The sequence below is a fragment of the Macaca mulatta genome, chromosome X (genome assembly GCF_049350105.2).
Source record: "Macaca mulatta isolate MMU2019108-1 chromosome X, T2T-MMU8v2.0, whole genome shotgun sequence".
Taxonomy (NCBI): Eukaryota; Metazoa; Chordata; class Mammalia; order Primates; family Cercopithecidae; genus Macaca; species Macaca mulatta.
Genome location: NC_133426.1, coordinates 71570382 through 71595948, shown reverse-complemented (window position 1 = coordinate 71595948; position 25567 = coordinate 71570382). Strand labels below are relative to the sequence as shown.

The 25567-nt window shown below is 39.5% G+C and overlaps 1 protein-coding gene across 5 annotated transcripts in view; it reads right to left on the bottom strand.

The window, feature by feature from the left end:
• The window catches only part of ZC3H12B (zinc finger CCCH-type containing 12B), a 425024-nt gene that overhangs the window by 13711 nt on the left and 385746 nt on the right, over nt 1–25567 (bottom strand). For all 5 annotated transcript variants that reach the window (XM_015127587.3, XM_077989675.1, XM_015127585.3 and 2 more), the window contains one exon: nt 4907–5670. In XM_015127587.3, coding sequence (XP_014983073.1) covers nt 4907–5514 — 608 coding nt within the window. In that variant the 5' untranslated portion in view covers nt 5515–5670. The remainder of the gene's footprint in view (nt 1–4906; nt 5671–25567) is intronic.

Genomic DNA, 25567 nt, shown 5'->3' with positions numbered 1-25567 from the left:
ATCTATATATATAATCATTAAATATATATATAATAAATATATAATAATATAATCATTAAAAAATGTAATATAGTATAAAACGTGGAAAATACATAAAATATAAAGAAAAAAACCCCAAAATCCAACTGTTTTACTACAATCCAGAGACAAACACTTAATATTTTGATATATTTATATTCTGATATCAATTTCCTAACATACTGAGAATTATGTTAAGAAAAAATGTAACATACCTATAGCATCCTATTAAAATATATTAAAAGTATGCCACTGAAGCATTTCATCAGGCACACCAAATGCCCAATAAGAATCAGATGGCACTTTCAACATTTATCAAGGTGGCAATGAATACCTACACAACCAGCCAAGTATGCAAAGTTTATTGCCCCCCAAACATTTAAGGAATGAATAAATATTTTTTTAAAAAAAGAGGAAAATAAAGTAATGCTTTTCAAGTGGCTTGTTTTTGCTTAAACCCATACAATGTCCTTTTGTAATCTATAAACGCTGAAAACCCTAGGACCTGCAAGTCACAGAGTATCTTGGTGACACTACAGTTCACTTTGTCTTGTAAACTGGCTTAGGAACCTCTCATGATCCAGGTTCCCAAGCCAAATTCAGCTTAGCAGATAGGTCATTAGCCCCTCCCTCTGCAGTTGTTTTCTCTGGGCTTCAAATGTTTGGGCTTCTCCTAGACTTAACAAAGAATATGGTTGCATTTACATTTCAAAGCCTTCATTCCTCTGAAATGGATTTCTCTTCCCAAAAGAGACAGCTCTCAGAATGAATGTACCCTTTAGGATCTTAGCATATATCAATCAGTATGTGGACCACAGGTGCACTACTACTGCAAATGTTAACCAAATGCTGCTAATGGCAAACAAAGCATCATAATTTGTTTGTTTGTTTTTTTTTTTTTTAGACGGAGTCTCACTCTGTTGCCCAGGCTGGAGTGTAGTGGCACAATCTCAGCTCACTGCAACCTCTGCCTTCTGGGTTCAAGCGATTCTCCTGTACAGGCACACCACCATCATACTTGGCTAATTTTTTATTTTTAGTAGAGATGAGGTTTCGCCTTGTTGGCCAGGCTGGTCTCGAACTCCTGACCTCAAGTGATCCTGCTGCCTCAGCCTCCCAAAGTTCTGGGATTACAGGTGTGAGCCATCAGGCCTGGCCCATAATTTTATTTTATTTTTGGAGACAGTGTCTCGCTCTGTCACCCAGGGTGGAGTGCAGTGGTGTGATCATGGCTTACTGCAGCCTCAACCTCCCTGGGCTCAAGTGATTCTCCACTTCAGCCTCCCAAGCAGCCGGGACTACGGGCACGCACCCCCACGCCGGGTTATTTTTTGGTATTTGTAGTAGAGATGGGGTTTTGTCATGCTGCTCAGGCTGGTGTTAAACTCCTGGGCTCAAGCAGTCTGCCTGCCTTGGCCTCTCAAAGTGCTAGGATTACAAACGTGAGCCACTGTGCCTGGCTAGCATCATAATTTTAATGCAGGGTCATCCAACAGGCTGAGAAACAACAGACATTAACATGTAGTTTGTCTAAGAAATACCAATCTCACCATAAACTTACAGCTAACTAAGGAGGAAAACAAACCTAATTTAGATTAATAGTAATAACAAATCCATAAGTAGACTATAGCACTGAACTTTGAGCATGTGAAATGTGATTGCAGAATAAATGGGACTCATCAGTAATTTACTACTCAGACAAAAGAAAAAGATGCTAACAAGGACTCAACTGGCAATTTTAAAGAAATTACATGGTCTACTCTGCACTATTTTAATATGCTCCTAACAGTAAGGTTGCATGCTATTTTTTTGGCTCTATTTAAATCATGCGAGATGCCTTTAATTTAGCAAAGTAACTCATACAGGAGATAAAAGTTCATTTTCCTGTCAGTATAATAGTTTGCTACTAACATAGACCAGATATGTTGAAACTAATTATCCAAGTAATTAATCTCTGCATTATTTCTTAAAAAGCGAAAGAACCAGAGTGTCCTTCGTGATCAGCAATCCTTGAATAGAAGTCTAGAGAAAAGGAAGATATTACATTACCATGAAGCCAAAGTCCCCACGAATGCCTTAGGTTCTTCTCATCCTCAACTCCGAAACACAAAACCAGACCAGACCAAAAACAAAACAAAACAAAACAAAAAAACGGGTAGGCCTTGGGAATCAGGTCCAGTCTAGGGTGTTCTAGGTGGTCTGGTTTGGTGACAGATTGAGTTGGGCACATCCCAAACTCCTTCCCCTCAAGAATCACCCTTTCTTATGCCTGATAGGAGGGGAGCAGAGACACCTTTGGCCTTTTGAATACAGACATTATCCTTTGCTTTTCACTGGCCCACTGCATCATTCTGATTGCTGTAGTATTGTGTGCAGGTCATTTAACTTTCTTGTTACCGTGCTTTTGGTTTCCCCTCATTAAAACAAAGGAGCTGTCTAGCCTGCTTTACATACCTTATAATGATGATGATGTCATTATTTTAAAAAATTGAAAAAGGAAATCTGTAAATGCATTCTCTGCTACTAGCAAATACGCCATATATATATATATATATACACATACACACACACACACACACACATACACACACACACACACATACATACACACACTTTTTTTTAAATAGGGTCTCACTCTGTCACTCAGGCTGGAGTGCAGTGGTGAGATCACTGCTCACTGTAGCCTTGACTCCCAGGCTCAAGAGAACCTCCCACCCCAGCTTCTTGAGTAGCTGTGACTACAGGCATGTGCCACTATACCTGGATAATTTTTGTATTTTCAGTAGAGACAGGGTTTTGCCATATTGCCCAACCTGGTCTTGAACTCCTGGGCTCAAGCGATCCTCCCACCTTGGCTTCCCAATGTACTGGGATTATAGGTGAGTCACCATACCTGGCCCAAATATTCTTAATAACACTAATAGCCACATAATACTGTATGATATTGTGAAAAGAGAACTGGAGTCAGATTAGTGTTTTAATTTAAGCTTTGTAAGCTTGGGTAACCTTGGGTAGTTACTCAAACTCTCTGAACCTGAATCTCTTCACCTGCAAAGATGAACCAAATTAGTTTATTCTTATAGGCTCTCCAGTGGGGATTAATTCACATATGTAAAAAATCTGGCACAGAATCAGTATTCGTAAATGTTTGTTTCATTGCATTCATTTGAAGTCAGAGGACTTAAGTTCGAGTTCTCACTTTAGTACTTACTAGCTATGTAAACTCAGGGAAGTCAATTACCTTTGCTGAGCCTTATTTTTTCATCTGTAAGATAAAGTTGCTGTGAGCATTAAACAGGACTATATACTAAAGTGCACTTTCAGATAGTCTGCTAAGCATTTCCTGTATACAGCAATGGTATCATTCATGACTTTCTCCCATCCCCACTCTCTCATGTCTCTGTGGGAGCACCCAATACTGTGGGAAAACAAGGCAAGATCCCTGCTTTCAAAGACAATGGGATAATCTAATGTAAAACTTGCTAGACTAAGGCTTTTTCACTTTGTTCTGATTGCCTACGGTCTAAGGATTCTAGTGAGTCCATCAAGCAATGAGAGACTCAGTAGGAAAAAGGCTCCTGATTACTGCGGTTTTTTAAACCAAGACTGGATGACAATTCATTTGAGAAATAGAAGAAGGGATTCCTATGGCTTAAAAAAATGATATGAGAGAGTATGGAATAAATTATGAAGGCACTATAGGTACTGTTAGTCTCCCACTGCTGCTGTAACAAATTACGACACATTTAGTGACTGAAAATAGCACCAATTTATTCTCTTACAAGTTCAAGAGGTCAGAAATCTAAAATCAAGGTGTTGGCAAAGCTGTGTTCTTTCTGCAAGCCTAAAGAGAGAATCTGTTTCCTTGCCTTTTTCAGCTTTCTAGAGGCCACCCACATTCTTTTTTCTTTTTTTTTCTTCCTGAAACAGTCCAATGGGTCAAAAAGGTCACCCACATTCTTTGGCTTATGGTCCCTTTCTTATGTCACTCCAGCTTCTTGTTTCTGCCATTGCATCTCCTTCTACTCATTCTGATCTTGCTGCCTCCCTCTAATAAAGACACTTGTGATTACATTAGGCCCACTTTGATAAACCAGGGTAATCTCTCCCATCTCAAGAACGTTAATCACATTTGCAAAGTCCATTTCACCATATGAGATAATGTATTCAGAGATTCCAGGGATTAAAATGTGGACATCTCTAGGGGGGCTATCATTCAGCCTACCACAGATACTGTAGTTCAGAGATCATCATTGAAATCAGAAAAATTAGGAAGTTCTTTGTGGAGGTGGTGCATTTTGAAGGCTATGAAGATACAAAGGAGGCACTTCTAAGTTGGGAAAAGGCATGAACACAGGTGGTGGGGATAGAAATCAGCATAATTTTCATGGAGACCATTAAAAAGATAGATGTAAATGCAGTAAGCATGAGAGATACAATCAAATGGGAGGAGGGAAAGGCCAGATTACAAAGAGCCTTAAAGCCAGGAAAAAGGATCAAATTTGGTATAATAACAGTTGAGAGTTACTGAAAGTTCCTAAGCAAACCGCAAAGTGACTTTATAAAAGCAGCATTTTCAGGATGATTAGTCTAGTAAAGTAGGGGTAGGACAGCAGACCACAAAAGGAACAAAGCTGAATGGCTATGTCTCCTCTGAAGCATCATCACTGATGTTGAAGCTGCCTTTAGAACACCTGGAAACAAATTGGCAGCAACTTCAGTGGAGGAAGAAAAGGCAAGAGCAGGATCATTTTAGTCTCTGGCCACCTTCAGAAACACACACCACAGTCAATAGCCATGTGCCTCTTATAATGATTTGCAAAGGAAGAAAATTTCTATGAGCTCAGGGCAGGTTTTTAAAATGAAAGAAAAAACATACCAGGCTTACCTCATTGCCACATTACTTCCATCAATGACAACTGGCCTCAAATTGTCACTGTTGTCTATTTCATCTTCAAGAGACAATTCAGGGCTTGCAATCTCTCTGGAGCTGGGCCCACGAGGCACTAACAGGCTCAAGTTGATCTGCCCTTCTGAATCACCTTTGTTCCCAAGTCTGACAAGCTCTGCCAATACATCATTAATAAGTGATTCTGGGCCCAGCTTGTTTAGCACTGATTGAATCTGTTCCTCTGCATAGCCCAGCTTTAGCGCAAACTCCATCTTAGCTTGGTATTCCTTCTCCAAGTCAAGTTTACCATCCTGTAAAATGCTGCTCTGGGAGAAACTTGGACGATCTAGGCAGGGAGATCGACAGAGCTGGCGGTGTGGCTTGGAGGGCATCTCCTTTTTCTTCAACTGACCATCCCTAGGTTGGCAGCTCTTGCTGTTGTCACTACTCTTAAGGCTTATCTGTTCAGGGTCACTCTCAGAGCTCATCCACTCTTCAGAATCAGCATTGCCCTGCTCTGTGCTGTCCTGCTTAGGCTGCTGCTTCTCTTCCTTGGAGGCACTCTTCTCCATTTTTGGTGTCTCTACCTCAGCTGTGGCCGTCATCCCGTTTAGTGGGTCGTCTGAGGTCTAATCAGTTCTTTTTCTTTTTAGCCTGCTTGGAATCCACATGCAGTGGCATTCTTTTGTGGTAAAATGTCGTGGTAGCGATGGTGCAAGAGTTTGCCTGTTTGGTTTGGTATGTTCAGATGTTACCACTCCCTGCAAATAAACACACACACCACATCATATTTAGTAAACTTTAGGAAAAGCATTTTAGAATACAGAGGTTTCTTCTTAAGAAACTACAGGGTTTTTTTTTTTTTTTGCATTTGATTTTTCTGCTTACAATGATTAGACTAAACTTAAAGAGTCCCTAATTCTATAATAATTCTAGACATAAATATTTCAGTGGTGGTAATAATGCTGTAATTCCTGCCCCCCCGTCCCGCCCCCCATGACATGCACACAAAATAACAGCTAAAGTTATTTGCTTACCACAACAATTTGGAGAAAGAGAAACATCACATTTCAACAAGGAGCAAGAATATATATATATTCTTGTGTGTGTATATATATATATATATATATATATATATATACACACACACACACACACACACACACACACACACACATACATATATTTCCATGGAAAGACTCTCCCTTTTTGCCAGGAAGTGTTTCCAGATCCCACACCATATCCTCGAGGAGAAATTTCCACCAAGAAAAAAAGATCAAAGTCTTCTACTTTCTTCTCTCTCCCACTAATCTTTTTATTAGGAAATACAACTTATTCAGTTTGCATTTGCATAGAGAAATTTTCCAAGATTAGTCTTCAGGTTCTACTAGATCTTTTTTTCTCAAGGTCACTTTTAGCAGATTTTGCCTGCATATGTTTCTCTGCTTTTTTTAGATTCAGATGCAAGTTTGCAATCATTTGCTTAATCATATTCTTAAACAAGTTATAGGCAAGCTCTGTATCTTCAACACGTGACTATCTGGTGACGAAGCTCTTAGCTTCTTAAAACAAATTATATCCAGTTCTATAATTTCATCTGACTACCAACTCGACTTCATCTTTTCCAGAATCTGCCAAATGACATCCTATACAGAGGTAGAAACATCTGGCCATTTCTAGTGAGCCAAAACCTTTGAAAATGTTCCAGAAAGCCCATTAACCACATAGAACAGAGTTACCCAGCAGTAATCAAGTCAAGAACAAAATAGTAAGTTCTCAATTATCTGCAGGTGACCAAGCCACTTGTTATTGTGTTTTGTGAATGCATGTTTTGATAGAGACTTAGGGATACCTACTTAGACAGCTGCCCTTCCTGCCACTTCTAGTAATTTTTTTTTCATAAAAGGAATTCTCAAAGAAAATATACATATCAAAAATTATCTGCTGTGTGGGATTTCTGGTGGGGCCCAGATAATTGAGAAATGACTATAGTTCAATCATCATAAGAATACTAAGCTTTATTTTCTTGGTTTCTCCTCTGAAGTGGACCACTGTTTTCAGAATTACTTTTTTGTTAACTTTTATTTTAAGTTCAGTGGTACATATGCAGCTCTGTTACCTAGGTAAACTTGTGTCATGGGGATTTGTTTTACAGATTATTTCACCACCCAGGTATTAAGCCCAGTACCCATTAGTTATTTTTCCTGATCCTCTCCCTCCTCCCATCCTCCACACTCTGTTAGGCCCCAGAGTGTGTTGTTCCCCTCTATGTGTCCTCAAAGACCTAAAGACAGAAATACCATTTGACCCAGCAATCCCATTAGGTGTACATACCTAAAGGATATAGATCATTATATTATAAAGACACGTGCACGTGTATGTTCATTGCAGCACTATTCACAATAGCAAAGACATTCAACTTAAATGCCCATCAGTGATAGACTGGATAAAGAAAATGTGGTACATATACACCAAGGAATAGTATGTAGCCATAAAAAAGAATGAGATTATGTCTTTTGCAGGGATGTGAATGGAGCTGGAGGCCATTTTCCTTAGGAAACTAACATAGGAACAGAAAACCAAATACTGCATGTTCTCACTTATAAATGGGACCCAAAGGATGAGAACACATATAGTTAGCTTCTAAAAGAACAAATTCAAATCTGTATTGTATCAAATCATCGCATTTTACTTTAAAAATCACAAATAAGTTATAAAACTTCAATAACAGTAATAACATTTGAACAATCATTTACATTTGCATTACATCTTAGAGTTGCCTAAGTGCATTCACATATATGCTCTCAACAGAGCCACATAATTACCTACACAACCCAGTTTTGAGATGTTATGACTTATATAGCCCATCTCCAATCCCCTGTGTCAAGCACATCAGCTAAAGAAGTTACACAAGCCCCAGAAAGAGCTATAAAGTAAGGCTTTCTCCGATACTTTGGAGGCAAAAGAGTTTGAAAACTTTACTGATTCTCAAAATGAAAAGGTTCACATAGAGGCACTCTGAGAAAATCAAAAATTCAAATATTTCCATTTTTATTTATAATAAATCACATGCAGCAATTATATCGTAAAGGAGGTAAAGATTGTTTCTTAACCTCCAACTATACCCATCTGTTTGTGTGCTCTTGAATAGTTTATAGGTAGTAACACTTAGCAAAGAAACAAGTCTTAAGAAATAGCATATTTTCTGTGGTTTGTAAAAATGGGATTTCCCTTGAGCAATGAGAGCACTCTTGTCAGCCTATCTGGTTTTACATTACCCTCCAAACAAATTTTTTTTTTTATACTTTACCTTCAATACATTGTCAAAATGATACATGTCACAGCAAAAACTGTCACAATCAGAGCTAACAACAACTGACCTTATTCAAAACTTAGGATTTCATTTCAAAGGAGACCCAAGAGCTTTGTATGATTAAACTACGTCAATTCTTGTCCTCTCACTCCCACACCAAATGTTGAAGCTTTAGACAAAATGTTTACAAAAAAGTAACAGTCTGTTGATTTTCATTACTCATTCATTTTTTTCAGGACTTCAAGCAAAGTAGACACACAATGATTTGATTTCAAGACCCATTATTCCTAAGTTTTGAACAGGGGCTCATTTTTCTGCTACCTTCCACTGCCACGTGTTCCATTAGAAAGGACGTACGTCTCCAGGATATTTAAAACATTTCATACTACACACACTCTGTTGTCCAAACTAATTAAAACCACATTGTTAAATGTAACCTCAATTTATACTTGATTCAATTTTCCCCACACAAAACCATTTCTAGTGCTTGACACTCCAGAAGGACAAGAAAACTGTAGGTTACATACTTACTATTTTCTTCTCTCTATATAAAGAAGGTCTAGGGAGATCATTTCAAATCATGCAGGGAAGCTGCATCATATGCTACAGGAGATGGTCTCTGTTAGAGTAAGGATTCAGTGAATGTGTGTTCTCTGGCCATTAGTGACAGCTGAGGAGCTGTTATGAAAGTGGCTTCTTCAGAAAACACGCCCACTTCTATGATTCATCGGTGAAGTTTATTTTTTTTTCTCTCTCTCCTCCTCTTCTCTCTTCTTTCTCTCCTCCCTCTCTTTTTCTTTTTGTGCCACCTATCCCCATCCCAAGACCCTTAGTCAAAAGCTATAGGGAAATATGGCTATGTAATTCTATAACTTATAGTAAATTGGAAAAAAAGAGTGCCTTTCTTATGACTTTAATAGTGATAAATATATCTTGAACATCTCATTCAGTTAACAACACTGGGCTTGATCTTTCTTGATTCTTTCCAATTTAACTGTTTTGTTAAATGTATGGAATAGAGTACACCCTATTTTCTCTCTTTATAATTAAATCGTTAGCAAGAATGAGAAAGGACACAAGGATCGGGGCAATTCTGAGGGGTAGCTGCAGTATTGCAGCCATGACATCATCAGCTGGTCTAGTTAGTTCCAAAAATCTCCCAGATGAAATTCAAGATATATTGGGTGGCAAATAGGAGTAGGAGGGAAAGAGGGAATAGAAGGTTACAAATTTTAATTGTTATTATTTCAACTAACATGTTGTTTGTTGTCACTTCCTTCCTCAAACAATTACATATTGCTTTTTTCAAGAACTGCTCTGTTTTATCTCAGCTGCAGGAGTACTTCTGTGGCCCGCGAAGTACATAAGAAACACCATTTTAAAAGTATTTCAGAGGCTTTCAGAACAAGGAATGCTTAATAATGCATTCTTGTTATATTAAATATGCCAACCATATAATGACATAGGTACGCTCTTGGCAGAAACCTTCTGCATTGGAGCTGGAGTCAGGGTATTTGGGTTCAAATATTCCCTCTACCACTAATTTTTAATTCCCATCCTGCATACTAGGTACTTAGCACTGCTCTAGGTGCCGGGGGTTCTAAAATAAATAAGATGCAGTCCCTGTGAGGTGCTCACATTCTGGTAGGTGAGATAAATATGCAAACAAATAATCACAGAACATAGAATATGTTTTCGTAAGGTTGTTTATAGATGCTAGGGTAATACCAAGGAGGGGTAAGGAGGTAAGTAATTCTGCTGTCTGAGGTAAGAGAGATGAAATTTGAGCTGGTTTTATCAGGAAAGGGGGAGAGAAATTGGGGAGGACATGCTAGACAGATGGAATAGCATATGAAAGGGCATGGAGGTGTGAAAGACAATGGTGAGGTCAAGATTAGTGAGTAATGCTCTCCACACAGTGTTCTCTCCCCTGTAGTTCACCCACTTAACTCCTGCTAGTTGTAACAAGTTTGTTTCTCTCCCCAACTAGACTGTGAACTCTACTAAAAGAAAGAACTGTCCACATTCATGTTTGCATCTCTGCTTTCCCCAATCCCAACACTTAGCATACCTTTATGTATGTGATACGTTTTCAATGAATACTTTATTAAATATTTCATCCTTGTACTTTTTTTTTGGGGGGTGGGGGCAGAGTTTCGCTCTTGTCACTTAGGCTGGAGTGCAATGGCATGATCTTGGCTCACTGCAACCTCCACCTCCCGGGTTCAAGCGATTCTTCTGTCTCAGCCTCCCGAGTTGCTGGGATTACAGACATCCACCGCCATGCCCAGCTAATATTTTTATTTTTAGTAGAGATGTGTTTTCGCCATGTTCATCAGGCTGGTCTTGAACTCCTGACCTCAGGTGATCTGCCCCCCCCTCGGCCTCCCAAAGTGCTGGGATTACAGGCGTGAGCCACCGTGTCTGGCCCATCCTTGTACTCTTACAGCCTCTGGCATACTCATAGAAGCCTGAAGTGAAGTTCAGCTGATCAAAATTATAAAGACCATTTGACATTGGACTAGTTGTACATAGCCCTGGCTTTTACTCAAGTAGTGGTAAGTTGGGTTAAAATGATTTCTTGTGAGTCATTGATTATCCAGGAAAGACATCATTAAAAATCTATGAGTGACTTTGTATTTCAGTTGACATTAATATCAGCTTGTTTAGAAAGCACTTTTTTCCCACAGTAGAAATTAAAAATAGTGAAAACAATGTATAGTAACAAACCTCCAAATGTTTAAAAGTTCATGTAATTACATTTATGCCATGAAATCTTTTGATAGTTACATAAATTTAAATATATTAATGGATGATGTCAGTGGTAATGACAGTGAAAGGACCTTAAAAAATCTGCTTATCAATAAAAGCATTGACAACACTGGCAAATTGTTAAAATCAACTTTTCCAGAATTCTGTTAGGCAGGAAAATAGGGTCTGGAAGTAGGGAACATAAGACCAATTCATACTTCAGCTATGGCAGGAAATATCATCTCCATAGGGCGTAGGCCAAGTAAATAACTTTGTAACTTTACTTCATCCTCTTCATTTACATATGGTGTACCCCAAATAACCAATGGAATCCTCTAGAGGGTATTTAAACTCCCTAAAATTCTGTAACGGGGCCCTTGAGCCCCTATGCTCTGGCCCACTCCCACACTGTGGAGTGTACTTTAATTTTCAATAAATCTCTTCATTCCTTCCTTGCTTTGTTTGTGCGTTTTTTTCAATTCTTTGTTCAAGACACCAAGAACCTGGACACCCTCCACTGGTGACATCTGGAACTTAATGAAAGGTTTTTAATAATCCAAATAGTGTTTATTTAGCCAGGTGCGGTGGATCTCACCTGTAATCCCAGCATATTGGGAGGCTGAGGCAGGCAGATCACCTGAGGTCAGGCGTTCGAGACCAGCCTGGCCAATGTGGCGAAATCTCTTCTCTACTAAAAATACAAAAATTATCCAGGTGTGGTGGCAGGAACCTGTAATCCCAGCTACTTGGGAGGCTGAGGCAGGAGAATTACTTGAACCTGGGAGGTGGAGGTTACAGTGAGCTGAGACTGCGCCATTGCACTCCAGCCTGGGCAACAAGGGTGAAACTCCATCTCAAAAAATAAATAAATAAATAAATAAATAAATAAATAAATACAAATAGTGTTTATTTAAACAACAAGAAAACAAAAATTCAAAAGCCTGGCTGAACCTTGGTAAGAACAGAAAATTTGTGGCATTTAAATGTGCTCTATTTACATCTCCTCTTCCCAGAAACATGGTGGCCTTGAAAGCCAACAGCCTCACAATCACAGTAGCCATGAGAATTAGCAGCCTAGAAGTCAACAGAGGAAATTGAACAAATTTAGAACTTCTCCAAACTTCCATCTCCATAGAATTATTATTATCTGACCTATCTGAAAGTTCCTTGGAAAACCTGGCATTTTCAAGGGCTTGTGTTTATTTGATATGACTTAGAGCTCACTAACAACGAACAGCTTTTTCCTCCGGGATGTTTGTTGAAAACAATTAGAGACACTTGAAAAAAATATCACAGCTGCCCGAGGGGGTAACAACAGCTAGAGCAAACAAGAAGTTGACAAAAAACCTTTCAAGGAAAAGCTGGGAATTAGATGTCCATAAGGGGCTTTGAAAAGCTTCCACATATTCCTAGGGATCTAGAAGGACACATGCTTGTGTAAGGTTGTGCATGTGTTCATGGAAGACCTGAAAAGTCCCTTATCCCTCATCTTTGGTTGACCTTAAGGGTTTATGTAATCAGGAGGTAAAGGCTAAAGCAAAGTTGTCAAATGCTCTCTAGGTGTTGAGAGTGTGCCCCAATATGCATTCAAAGCTTCTTGGCAAAGGGAGGAAAACTTGCTAGTTGAAAGCATTTAAGAAAAAGTTTTTTGAACCAATAGCTGACAAATAAGCTATTCCAAGAAGAGATGGCAGTGGCCACACACAACAAATAATACAGACTTTAAAGAATTACTTCATAGGTCACTAAACAACAATTACAAAAACAAACCTCAGGAAGAAGAGGGAATCTGATTTCCAAGGTTGTCAATTATATTATTTAAAATGTTCAGTCTTCAACAAAAAAATTATGAGACATGCAAAGAAAAAAAAAGTATGGCCTATATACAGGGAAAGGAAAAGTCAATAGAAACTATCCCTCCTGAGCTGGGCATAGTGGCATGAGCCCATAGTCCCAGCTCCTCGAGAGGCTGAGGTAGAAGTAATGTTTGAGCCAAGGAACTCAAATCTAGCCTGGGAAATAAAGTGAGACCCCATTTCTTTAAAAAATATTTTAAAAATACTGTCCCTGTGCAAACCCAGATGTCAGGCTTACTTGACAAAGATTTTAAATCAGCTATTTAAAATATGCTTAAAGATTACAAGAAAGTATGTCAAAGAACAAAAGGAATGTAAGATGTCTTATCACATAGAGAATATTAATGGAAATTCTGAAGTTGAATAGGACAATAATTGAAATTAAAAATCCACTGGAGAGATCAACAGCAGATTTCAGCTGGCTATAGAAAGTATCATCAAACTTTATGTTGATAGGTTAACTGAGATTACCTAGTCTGAAGGGCAGAAAGAGAAAATAAAGAAAAATGATCAGAGCCTAAGAGACTTGTGATATATCAAGTGTACACACACACACACACACACACACACACACACACACACACACACCCCGGAATGTTTTTGAGTTTTTCCAACTTTGAGTTTATTGATTTTTTTTTTCTTTTTGAGAGAGAGTCTTGCTCTGTCACCCAGGCTGGAGTGCAATGGCATGATCTTGGCAGCTTACTGCAACCTCCACCTCCCGTGTTCAAGTGATTCTCCTGCCTCAGCCTCCTGAGTAGCTGGGATTACAGGCACCTGCCACCACGCCCGGCTAATTTTTGTATTTTTAGTAGAGACCTGACCTCAGGTGATTCACCCACCACAGCCTCCCAAAGTGCTGGGATTATAGGCATGAGCCACCGTGCCCAGCCTATTGATCTTCTTGAATGTGTGGATTAAAGTTTTCCATCAAATTTTGGAATTTTCAGTCATTAGACATCAAATATTTTTTCTGTTTTTTATTTTTCCTCTTCTTCACACAACTCTTGTTGTGTGTGTGTGCATGTGTGTGTGTGTATAATGCTTGTTTAACCTCCTTGTAAAGTTTGTGTCTTCTAGGTTGCAACATTCCACATCAAATGATGGTTATGCAAGGATTCCAATCAATCCCTGCCTCAGATTTAGACTCTCTTGATGACCTTAACTTGGATCCCCTAGACCAGTCAGCCAGAGATTTCCATGCCCTTGCTAGGCAGTGCCATTACCCCTAATCATCAGGAAGGAGGATGAACAAAGAATTCCAGGCAGGTGGTTCACGGTGGCTCACGTCTGTAATCCCAGCACTTTGGGAGAGTGAAGCAGGCAGGTCATTTGAGGTCTGGAGGTCAAAACCAGCCTGACCAACATGGTGAAACTGCGTTTCTACTAAAAATACAAAATATATATATATATTCAGGAGTGATGGTGCATGCCTGTAGTCCTAGCTACAGGGGAGGCTTAGGCAGGAGAATTGCTTGAATCTGGGAGGCAGAGGTTTCAGTGAGCTGAGATCGTACCACTGAACTCCAGCCCGTGTGACAGAGTGAGACTCTGTCTCAAAAAAAAAAAAAAAAAAAAAAAAAAAAAAAAAAAAAAAAAAAAAAAAAAATTCCAGGCAGCAGTTTCACATGACTAGAGGCTATGGACTGATAAAACCATGAAAAACGGGGTGTGGAACAAGTTGGCTAAGACTGACTGAATCCAATATGGTCCTGAATTTGACCTAGGTTTCACCTAGGACCTCATTATATACTCATTAACATAGTAAATCACACACCCACCAGCACCATGACAGTTCTGAGATTACCTATTAGTGGTGTAAAAATGAGTGGCACCACAGTTCTGAGAAATCTTCACCTTTTTCCAGGAATCTTCATAAATATTCTACTTCTTGGTTAAATAAACCCATAAAAGTAGAAGCTGAAAACTCTATTGTGTGACTGACTCTTGAATATGCCTGCACTCCTCTTTCTTGAGTGTGTACTTTTCACTTTGCAATAAATCTCTGTACTTTCAAAAAAAGAAAGAAAGAAATTAAAACCTAATACAGAACTTCAAAAACAGAATTGATCAAGTAGAAGAATCTGTGAACTTGAAAATAATTGAAACTATCCAGTTAGAAAGACAAAAAGTAAAAAGAATGAAAAAGACTGAAGAAAGTCTGTGTGACTTACAAGATAGTATAAAACTACAATGCATACATTATAGAATTTGGAAGGGGCAGAGAAAAAAAGGAGCATAAATCTTATTTAAAGAAATAAATGAAAGAAGACTTTCCAAATCTAGGGAGGAAAATGAACATCTAGACCCATGATGTGAAAAGAATCCCAAATAGATCTTCACTGAGACCCATTATAATCAAATTGTCTAAAGTCAAGGATGAAGAAATCATTTTGAAAGCAGCAAGAGAAAAGTAAAATCTTGACATGTAGGGGATTCCTGTAAGACTGTCAATGGATTTCTCAACAGAAACCTTGCAATCCAGGAGATTTGGTTTGGCTCTATGGCCCCACCCAAATCTCACCTGGAACTGTAATAATCCCCACATGTCATGGGAGGGATCCAGTGAGAGGTAATTCAATCACGGGGGTGGGTGTTTCATATGCTGTTCTTGTGATAGTGAATAAGTCTCTGATGGTTTTATAAAGGGGAGTTCCCCTGCACATACCCTCTTGCCTGCCACCATGTAAGACATGACTTTGCTCCTCCTTTGCCTTCCACCATGATTGTGAGGCTCCCCAGCCACGTGGAATTGTATGTCAATTAATCCTCTTTATAAATTACCCAGTCATGGGTACATCTTTATTAACAGCCTGAGAACAGACTAAAACAAACAAGGATGAAGAAATAATTTTGAAAGCAACAAGAAAAAAGCGAAGCTTCACATGTAAGGGATCCTGGTAAGACTATCAGTGGATTTCTCAACAGAAACCTCGCAATCCAGTAAAGAGTAGGAACACATATTCAAAGTCCTGAGAGAAAAAAAAAAAAATACCTGCCATCAAAGAATACTATATCCGGCAAAATTATCCTTTAAAAATAAAGAAGGGAAACATTTTCCCAGACAAACAAAAACTGAGGGAGTTCATTGCCACTAGATCTGCCTTACAAAGAAATATTTATGGGAACTCTTCAAACTGAAAGAAACACGTATTAAGTAGTGATGTGAGGGGCGGAGCAAGATGGCCGAATAGGAACAGCTCCAGTCTCCAACTCCCAGCGCAAGCGACACAGAAGACCGGTGATTTCTGCATTTTCAACTGAGGTACTGGGTTCATCTCACTGGGGAGTGCCAGACGATCGGTGCTGGTCAGCTGCTGCAGCCCGACCAGCGAGAGCTGAAGCAGGGCGAGGCATTGCCTCACGTGGGAAGCGCAAGGGGGAAGGGAATCCCTTTTCCTAGCCAGGGGAACTGAGACACACAACACCTGGAAAATTGGGTAACTCCCACCCCAATACTGCGCTTTAAGCAAACAGGCACACCAGGAGATCATATCCCACACCTGGCCGGGAGGGTCCCACACCCACGGAGCCTCCCTCATTGCTAGCACAGCAGTCTGTGATCTACCGGCAAGGCGGCAGCGAGGCTGGGGGAGGGGCGCCCGCCATTGCTGAGGCTTAAGTAGGTAAACAAAGCTTCTGGGAAGCTCGAACTGGGTGGAGCTCACAGCAGCTCAAGGAAACCTGCCTGTCTCTGTAGACTCCACCTCTGGGGACAGGGCAATAACAAACACAGCCGAAACCTCTGCAGACACAAAGGACTCGGTCTGACAGCTTTGAAGAGAGCAGTGGATCTCCCAACACGGAGGTTGAGATCTGAGAAGGGGCAGACTCCCTGCTCAAGTGGGTCCCTGACCCCTGAGTAGCCTAACTGGGAGACATCCCCCACTAGGGGCAGTCTGACACCCCACACCTCACAGGGTGGAGTACACCCCTGAGAGGAAGCTTACAAAGCAAGAATCAGACAGGTACACTCGCTGTTCAGAAATATTCTATCTTCTGCAGCCTCTGCTGCTGATACCCAGGCAAACAGGGTCTGGAGTGGACCTCAAGCAATCTCCAACAGACCTACAGCTGAGGGTCCTGACTGTTAGAAGAAAAACTATCAAACAGGAAGGACACCTACACCAAAACCCCATCAGTACATCACCATCATCAAAGACCAGAGGCAGATAAAACCACAAAGATGGGGAAAAAGCAGGGCAGAAAAGCTGGAAATTCAAAAAATAAGAGCGCATCTCCCCCGGCAAAGGAGCGCAGCTCATCGCCAGCAACGGATCAAAGCTGGACAGAGAATGACTTTGACGAGATGAGAGAAGAAGGCTTCAGTCCATCAAATTTCTCAGAGCTAAAGGAGGAATTATGTACCCAGTGCAAAGAAACTAAAAATCTTGAAAAAAAAGTGGAAGAATTGATGGCTAGAGTAATTAATGCAGAGAAGGTCATAAACGAAATGAAAGAGATGAAAACCATGACACGAGAAATACGTGACAAATGCACAAGCTTCAGTAACCGACTCGATCAACTGGAAGAAAGAGTATCTGCGATTGAGGATCAAATGAATGAAATGAAGCGAGAAGAGAAACCAAAAGAAAAAAGAAGAAAAAGAAATGAACAAAGCCTGCAAGAAGTATGGGATTATGTAAAAAGATCAAATCTATGTCTGATTGGGGTGCCTGAAAGTGAGGGGGAAAATGGAACAAGTTGGAAAACACTCTTCAGGATATCATCCAGGAGAACTTCCCCAACCTAGTAGGGCAGGCCAACATTCAAATCCAGGAAATACAGAGAATGCCACAAAGATACTCCTCGAGAAGAGCAACTCCAAGACACATAATTGCCAGATTCACCAAAGTTGAAATGAAGGAAAAAATCTTAAGGGCAGCCAGAGAGAAAGGTCGGGTTACCCACAAAGGGAAGCCCATCAGACTAACAGCAGATCTCTCAGCAGAAACTCTCCAAGCCAGAAGAGAGTGGGGGCCAATATTCAACATTCTTAAAGAAAAGAATTTTCAACCCAGAATTTCATATCCAGCCAAACTAAGTTTCATAAGTGAAGGAGAAATAAAATCCTTTACAGATAAGCAAATGCTTAGAGATTTTGTCACCACTAGGCCTGCCTTACAAGAGACCCTGAAGGAAGCACTAAACATGGAAAGGAACTACCGGTACCAGCCATTGCAAAAACATGCCAAAATGTAAAGACCATTGAGGCTAGGAAGAAACTGCATCAACTAACGAGCAAAATAACCAGTTAATATCATAATGGCAGGATCAAGTTCACACATAACAATCTTAACCTTAAATGTAAATGGACTAAATGCTCCAATTAAAAGACACAGACTGGCAAACTGGATAAAGAGTCAAGACCCATCAGTCTGCTGTATTCAGGAGACCCATCTCACACGCAGAGACACACATAGGCTCAAAATAAAGGGATGGAGGAAGATTCACCAAGCAAATGGAGAACAAAAAAAAGTGGGGGTTGCAATACTAGTCTCTGATAAAACAGACTTTAAACCATCAAAGATCAAAAGAGACAAAGAAGGCCATTACATAATGGTAAAGGGATCAATTCAACAGGAAGAGCTAATTATCCTAAATATATATGCACCCAATACAGGAGCACCCAGATTCATCAAGCAAGTCCTTAGAGACTTACAAAGAGACTTAGACTCCCATACAATAATAATGGGAGACTTCAACACTCCACTGTCAACACTAGACAGATCAACGAGACAGAAAGTTAACAAGGATATCCAGGAATTGAACTCATCTCTGCAGCAAGCAGACCTAATAGACATCTATAGAACTCTCCACCCCAAAACAACAGAATATACATTCTTCTCAGCACCACATCGTACTTACTCCAAAATCGACCACGTAATTGGAAGTAAAGCACTCCTCAGCAAATGTACAAGAACAGAAATTATAACAAACTGTCTCTCAGACCACAGTGCAATCAAACTAGAACTCAGGACTAAGAAACTCAATCAAAACCGCTCAACTACATGGAAACTGAACAACCTGCTCCTGAATGACTACTGGGTACATAACGAAATGAAGGCAGAAATAAAGATGTTCTTTGAAACCAATGAGAACAAAGAGACAACATACTAGAATCTCTGGGACATATTTAAAGCAGTGTGTAGAGGGAAATTTATAGCACTAAATGCCCACAAGAGAAAGCAGGAAAGATCTAAAATTGACACTCTAACATCGCAATTAAAAGAACTAGAGAAGCAAGAGCAAACACATTCGAAAGCTAGCAGAAGGCAAGAAATAACTAAGATCAGAGCAGAACTGAAGGAGATAGAGACACAAAAAACCCTCCAAAAAATCAATGAATCCAGGAGTTGGTTTTTTGAAAAGATCAACAAAATTGACAGACCACTAGCAAGACTAATAAAGAAGAAAAGAGAGAAGAATCAAATAGACGCAATAAAAAATGATAAAGGGGATATCACCACCGACCCCACAGAAATACAAACTACAATCAGAGAATACTATAAACACCTCTACGCAAATAAACTGGAAAATCTAGAAGAAATGGATAATTTCCTGGACACTTACACTCTTCCAAGACTAAACCAGGAAGAAGTTGAATCCCTGAATAGACCAATAGTAGGCTCTGAAATTGAGGCAATAATTAATAGCCTACCAACCAAAAAAAGTCCAGGACCAGATAGATTCACAGCTGAATTCTACCAGAGGTACAAGGAGGAGTTGGTACCATTCCTTCTGAAACTATTCCAATCAATAGAAAAAGAGGGAATCCTCCCTAACTCATTTTATGAGGCCAACATCATCCTGATACCAAAGCCTGGCAGAGACACAACGAAAAAAGAGAATTTTAGACCAGTATCCCTGATGAACATCGATGCAAAAATCCTCAATAAAATACTGGCAAACCGGATTCAGCAACACATCAAAAAGCTTATCCACCATGATCAAGTGGGCTTCATCCCTGGGATGCAAGGCCGGTTCAACATTCACAAATCAATAAACATAATCCAGCATATAAACAGAACCAAAGACAAGAACCACATGATTATCTCAATAGATGCAGAAAAGGCTTTTGACAAAATTCAACAGCCCTTCATGCTAAAAACACTCAATAAATTCAGTATTGTTGGAACGTACCTCAAAATAATAAGAGCTATTTATGACAAACCCACAGCCAATATCATACTGAATGGGCAAAAACTGGAAAAATTCCCTTTGAAAACTGGCACAAGACAGGGATGCCCTCTCTCACCACTCCTATTCAACATAGTGTTGGTAGTTCTGGCTAGGGCAATTAGGCAAGATAAAGAAATTAAGGGTATTCAGCTAGGAAAAGAAGAAGTCAAATTGTCCCTCTTTGCAGATGACATGATTGTATATTTAGAAAACCCCATTGTCTCAGCCCAAAATCTCCTTAAGCTGATAAACAACTTCAGCAAAGTCTCAGGATACAAAATTAATGTGCAAAAATCACAAGCATTCTTATACACCAGTAACAGACAAACAGAGAGCCAAATCAGGAATGAACTTCCATTCACAATTGCTTCAAAGAGAATAAAATACCTAGGAATCCAACTTACAAGGGATGTAAAGGACCTCTTCAAGGAGAACTACAAACCACTGCTCAGTGAAATCAAAGAGGACACAAACAAATGGAAGAACATACCATGCTCATGGATAGGAAGAATCAATATCGTGAAAATGGCCATACTGCCCAAGGTAATTTATAGATTCAATGCCATCCCCATCAAGCTACCAATGAGTTTCTTCACAGAATTGGAAAAAACTGCTTTAAAGTTCATATGGAACCAAAAAAGAGCCCGCATCTCCAAGACAATCAAGACAATCCTAAGTCAAAAGAACAAAGCTGGAGGCATCACGCTACCTGACTTCAAACTATACTACAAGGCTCCAGTAACCAAAACAGCATGGTACTGGTACCAAAACAGACATATAGACCAATGGAACAGAACAGAGTCCTCAGAAATAATACCACACATCTACAGCCATCTGATCTTTGACAAACCTGAGAGAAACAAGAAATGGGGAAAGGATTCCCTATTTAATAAATGGTGCTGGGAAAATTGGCTAGCCATAAGTAGAAAGCTGAAACTGGATCCTTTCCTTACTCCTTGTACGAAAATTAATTCAAGATGGATTAGAGACTTAAATGTTAGACCTAATACCATAAAAATCCTAGAGGAAAACCTAGGTAGTACCATTCAGGACATAGGCATGGGCAAAGACTTCATGTCTAAAACACCAAAAGCAACGGCAGCAAAAGCCAAAATTGACAAATGGGATCTCATTAAACTAAAGAGCTTCTGCACAGCAAAAGAAACTACCATCAGAGTGAACAGGCAACCTACAGAATGGGAGAAAATTTTTGCAATCTACTCATCTGACAAAGGGCTAATATCCAGAACCTACAAAGAATTCAAACAAATTTACAAGAAAAAAACAAACATCCCCATCAAAAAGTGGGCAAAGCATATGAACAGACATTTCTCAAAAGAAGACATTCATACAGCCAACAGACACATGAAAAAATGCTCATCATCACTGGCCATCAGAGAAATGCAAATCAAAACCACAATGAGATACCATCTCACACCAGTTAGAATGGCGATCATTAAAAAGTCAGGAAACAACAGATGCTGGAGAGGATGTGGAGAAATAGGAACACTTTTACACTGTTGGTGGGATTGTAAACTAGTTCAACCATTATGGAAAACAGTATGGCGATTCCTCAAGGATCTAGAACTAGATGTACCATATGACCCAGCCATCCTATTACTGGGTATATACCCAAAGGATTATAAATTATGCTGTTATAAAGACACATGCACACGTATGTTTATTGCGGCACTATTCACAATAGCAAAGACTTGGAATCAACCCAAATGTCCATCAGTGACAGATTGGATTAAGAAAATGTGGCACATATACACCATGGAATACTATGCAGCCATAAAAAAGGATGAGTTTGTGTCCTTTGTAGGGACATGGATGCAGCTGGAAACCATCATTCTTAGCAAACTATCACAAGAACAGAAAACCAAACACCGCATCTTCTCACTCATAGGTGGGAACTGAACAATGAGATCACTTGGACTCAGGAAGGGGAACATCACACACCGGGGCCTATCATGGGGAGGGGGAAGGGGGGAGAGATTGCATTGGGAGTTATACCTGATGTAAATGACGAGTTGATGGGTGCAGCACACCAACATGGCACAAGTATACATATGTAACAAACCTGCACGTTATGCACATGTACCCTACAACTTAAAGTATAATAATAATAAATAAATTAAAAAAAAAATCTAGATTCATTCGGTCTATACTGCAGATCAAGTCTGATGTTTCTTTGTTGATTTTCTGTCTTGAAGATCTGTCCAATGCTGGGAGTAGGTTGTTGAAGTCTCCAGATATTATTGTATTGGGACCTATCTCTCTCTTTAGCTGTAATAATGTTTCCTTTGCTTATCTAGGTGCTCTAGTGTTGGGTGCATATATATTTAAAATTGATATATCCTCTTACTGAATTTACCTCTTTATCATTATATAGTAACTTTCTTTGTCTCTTCTTATAGTTTTTGTCTTGAAATCTATTTTGTTTGATATAAGTATAGCTACTCCTGATCATTTTTTGTTTCTATTGGCATGGAATGTCTTTTCCATCACTTTTCTTTTAATCTCTTTGTGTCTTTATAGGTAAAGTGTGTTTCTAGTAGGCAACAGAATCTTGTTTGTAATACACTCAGCCACTCTATTTCTTTTGATTGTAAACTTTAGTTCATTTACAGTCAATGTTATTATTGATAAGTAAAGACTTACTCCTGCCATTTTGTTATTTGTTTTCTGGTGTTATTTCTTTATTTACTTCCTTTAGTGAAGGTGATTTTCCCTAGTGATATGATTTATCTTGCTTTTTGTTTTTCTGTTTCCATTGTAATTTTGTTTGTTTGTTTGTTTGAGGTTACTGTGAGGCTTGCACATGCTATTTTACAACCTGGTAACTACTCAACCCTGTTTTCATAAATACAGAAACAAAAAGAAAACTAATATAAATTCTATGCCATAACTTTATTTTCAAGATTTTTAACTTTTGTTTCTATTTAGATCTTATTGTACTGTCTATGTCTTAAGAAGTTGTTGTAGTTATTATTTTTGTTTGGTTCATCATTTAGTTTTTCTAGCTAGCATTTTAGTTGATTACCTATGACAGTTGCAGTATTATAACACTGCAGTATTCTGTGTGTTTTCTGTGCACTTACTATTACCCATGAGTTTTGTACCTTCAGATGATTTCTTGTTGCTCATTAATGTCCTTTTCTTTCTAATTGATGTACTCTCTTAAACATTTCCCATAGTACAGGTCTCTTATGAATGAAATCCCTCAGCTTTTGTTAGTCTGTGTAAGTCTTTATTTCTCTTTCATGATTGAAGGGAATTTTTGCCATATATACTATTCTAGGGTAACAGTTTTTTTCCCTTCAACACTTTAAATATGTCATGCTACACTCTCTTGGACTGTAAGGTTTCCACTGAAAAGTCTGCTGTCAGACATATTGCAGCTCTATTGTATTTGTGTCTTTTTTCTTGCTGCTTTAAGCATCCTTTGTTTATCCTTGGTCTTTGAAAGCTTGATTATTAAATGCCTTGAGGTAGTCTTTGAGTTAAATATGCTTGAAGTTATATAACCTTCTTGTATTTGAATGTTAATAACTTTCTCTAGATTTGAAAAGATCTCTGTTATTATCCTGTTGAATAAACTTTGTACCCTTATCTCTTCCTCTATCTCATTTTTAAGGCCAATAACTCTTAAATTTGACATTTTGAGGCTGTTTTCTAGATCCTGTAGGCAAGTTTTGTGGTTTTATATTTTTTTCTTTTGTCTCTCCAGTGTATTTTCAAATAGTCTGTTGTCAATCTCACTCTTCTTGATCAATTCTGCTATTAAGAGACTCTGATACATTCTTCAGTATGCCAACTGCACTTTTTAGATCCAGAATTTCTGCTTGATTTTTAAAATTATTTCAATCTCTTATAAATTAATCTGATAAAATTCTGAATTTCTTCTCTGTGTTATCTTGAATTTGAGTTTCCTCAACACAACTATTTTGAATTCCCTGTCTGAAAAGTTACATATCTCTGTTTCTCCAAGATTGGTCCCTGGTGCCTTATTTACTTCATTTTGGTGAGGTCATGTTTTCCTGGGTGGTGTTGAAGCTAGTAAATATTCTTTGGTATCTGGACATTGAAATGATTGATATTTAATTTTAGTTTTCACAATCTGGACTTGTTTGTACCCGTCCTTATTTGAAAAGCTTTCCAGAAATTAAAAAGGACTTGGATGTTTTGATCTAAGCTGTATCTGCTTTAGGGAACACCCAAATCTTAGTAATGCTGCAGTTCTTGCAGACTTATAGAAGTTGCGCCTTGATGGTCATAAATGAGATTTGGGGGAATTTTCTGGATTACCAGGCAGAGACTCTTGCTCTTTCCCATTATTTTCTCCTAAACATATAGAGTCTCTTTCTCTGTTCCAAGCCACTTAAACCTGGGGTTGGAAGTATACAAGCTTCCCTGTGGCCATCATCACTAGGACTAGGACCATGCTGGGTCAGACCTGAAGCCAGCACAGCACTGGGTCTCACTCAAGGCTCACTGTAAACACTTCCTGGCTACTGCTTATATTCACTCAAGGCCCTGGGACTCTATAATCAGCAAGTGGCAAAGCCAGCCAGGCCTGTGTCCGTCCCTTCAGGGAAGTGAGTTCTCCCAGGTCCAGGTGGGTCCATAGGTGTCATCTAGGAGTCAGGAAATAGAGTGACAAAACTTAGAAGTCTACCTTGTGTTCTATTGTATTGTGGCTGAGCTGGCACTGAAACCACAACACACAGTTCTTTCAAATCTTCCTTCTCCTTTCCAAAGGAAAAGAACCTTCACTCTGTAGCAACCACCACCTTAGGCCATGAGGAGTTCTGTCTGACTACCACCAATGTTCCCTTAAGGCCCAAGAGCTCTGACATCAGCTTTTGGTGAATGCTGCCTGGCCTGGAACTTACCCTTCAGGGAAAAGGGTTCCCTTCTGGCCCAGGGCAGGTCCAGAGATGCCATCCAAGAGTGAAGTCCTGAAATTGAGGACTCCAAGAGCCCACTTGGTGATATATCCTCCTGTAGTCATGCTGATATCTGAAGCCAACAAATTTCAGAGGCTTGCTCAAGGCCATTGATGTAGCTCAGGGTCCAAGGCCTCTTCAGTTATCAGGTGATAAATGCTGCCAAGACTGGGTCCTTCTCTTCAAGGCCGTGGGTTCCCTTCTGGCTCAGGGCATGTTTTGAGATGTCATAAGGAAACTAGAGCCTGAAATGGGGGTCTCATGACTCTGGTCATTGCCCTATCCTGCTGTGGCTGAGGTGGTATCTAAGATGTAAGGCAAAGTCCTCTTCACTTTTCCCATTACTCTCCTAAAGCAGAAGGAAGGGATCTGTTTTGGAGCCTCAAGCTTTGCAGCCTGTGGTTAGAAATGTGGTGATTTCAGAACTCCCTTAACTGTCCTGGCTGGTGTTTCAGTAGATCATGTGGCCTCCCAGTCCACCATCTCTGGGCTCAGTTTAGCCCTAGGACCTGCCTAAGAGTTGCAGTCCTGATGACCTAGAATGCTTTTCTAGTTTACTCAGAGATACAGAGCACTTTGTCCCCCAGTAGCGAGGTGTGAGGGA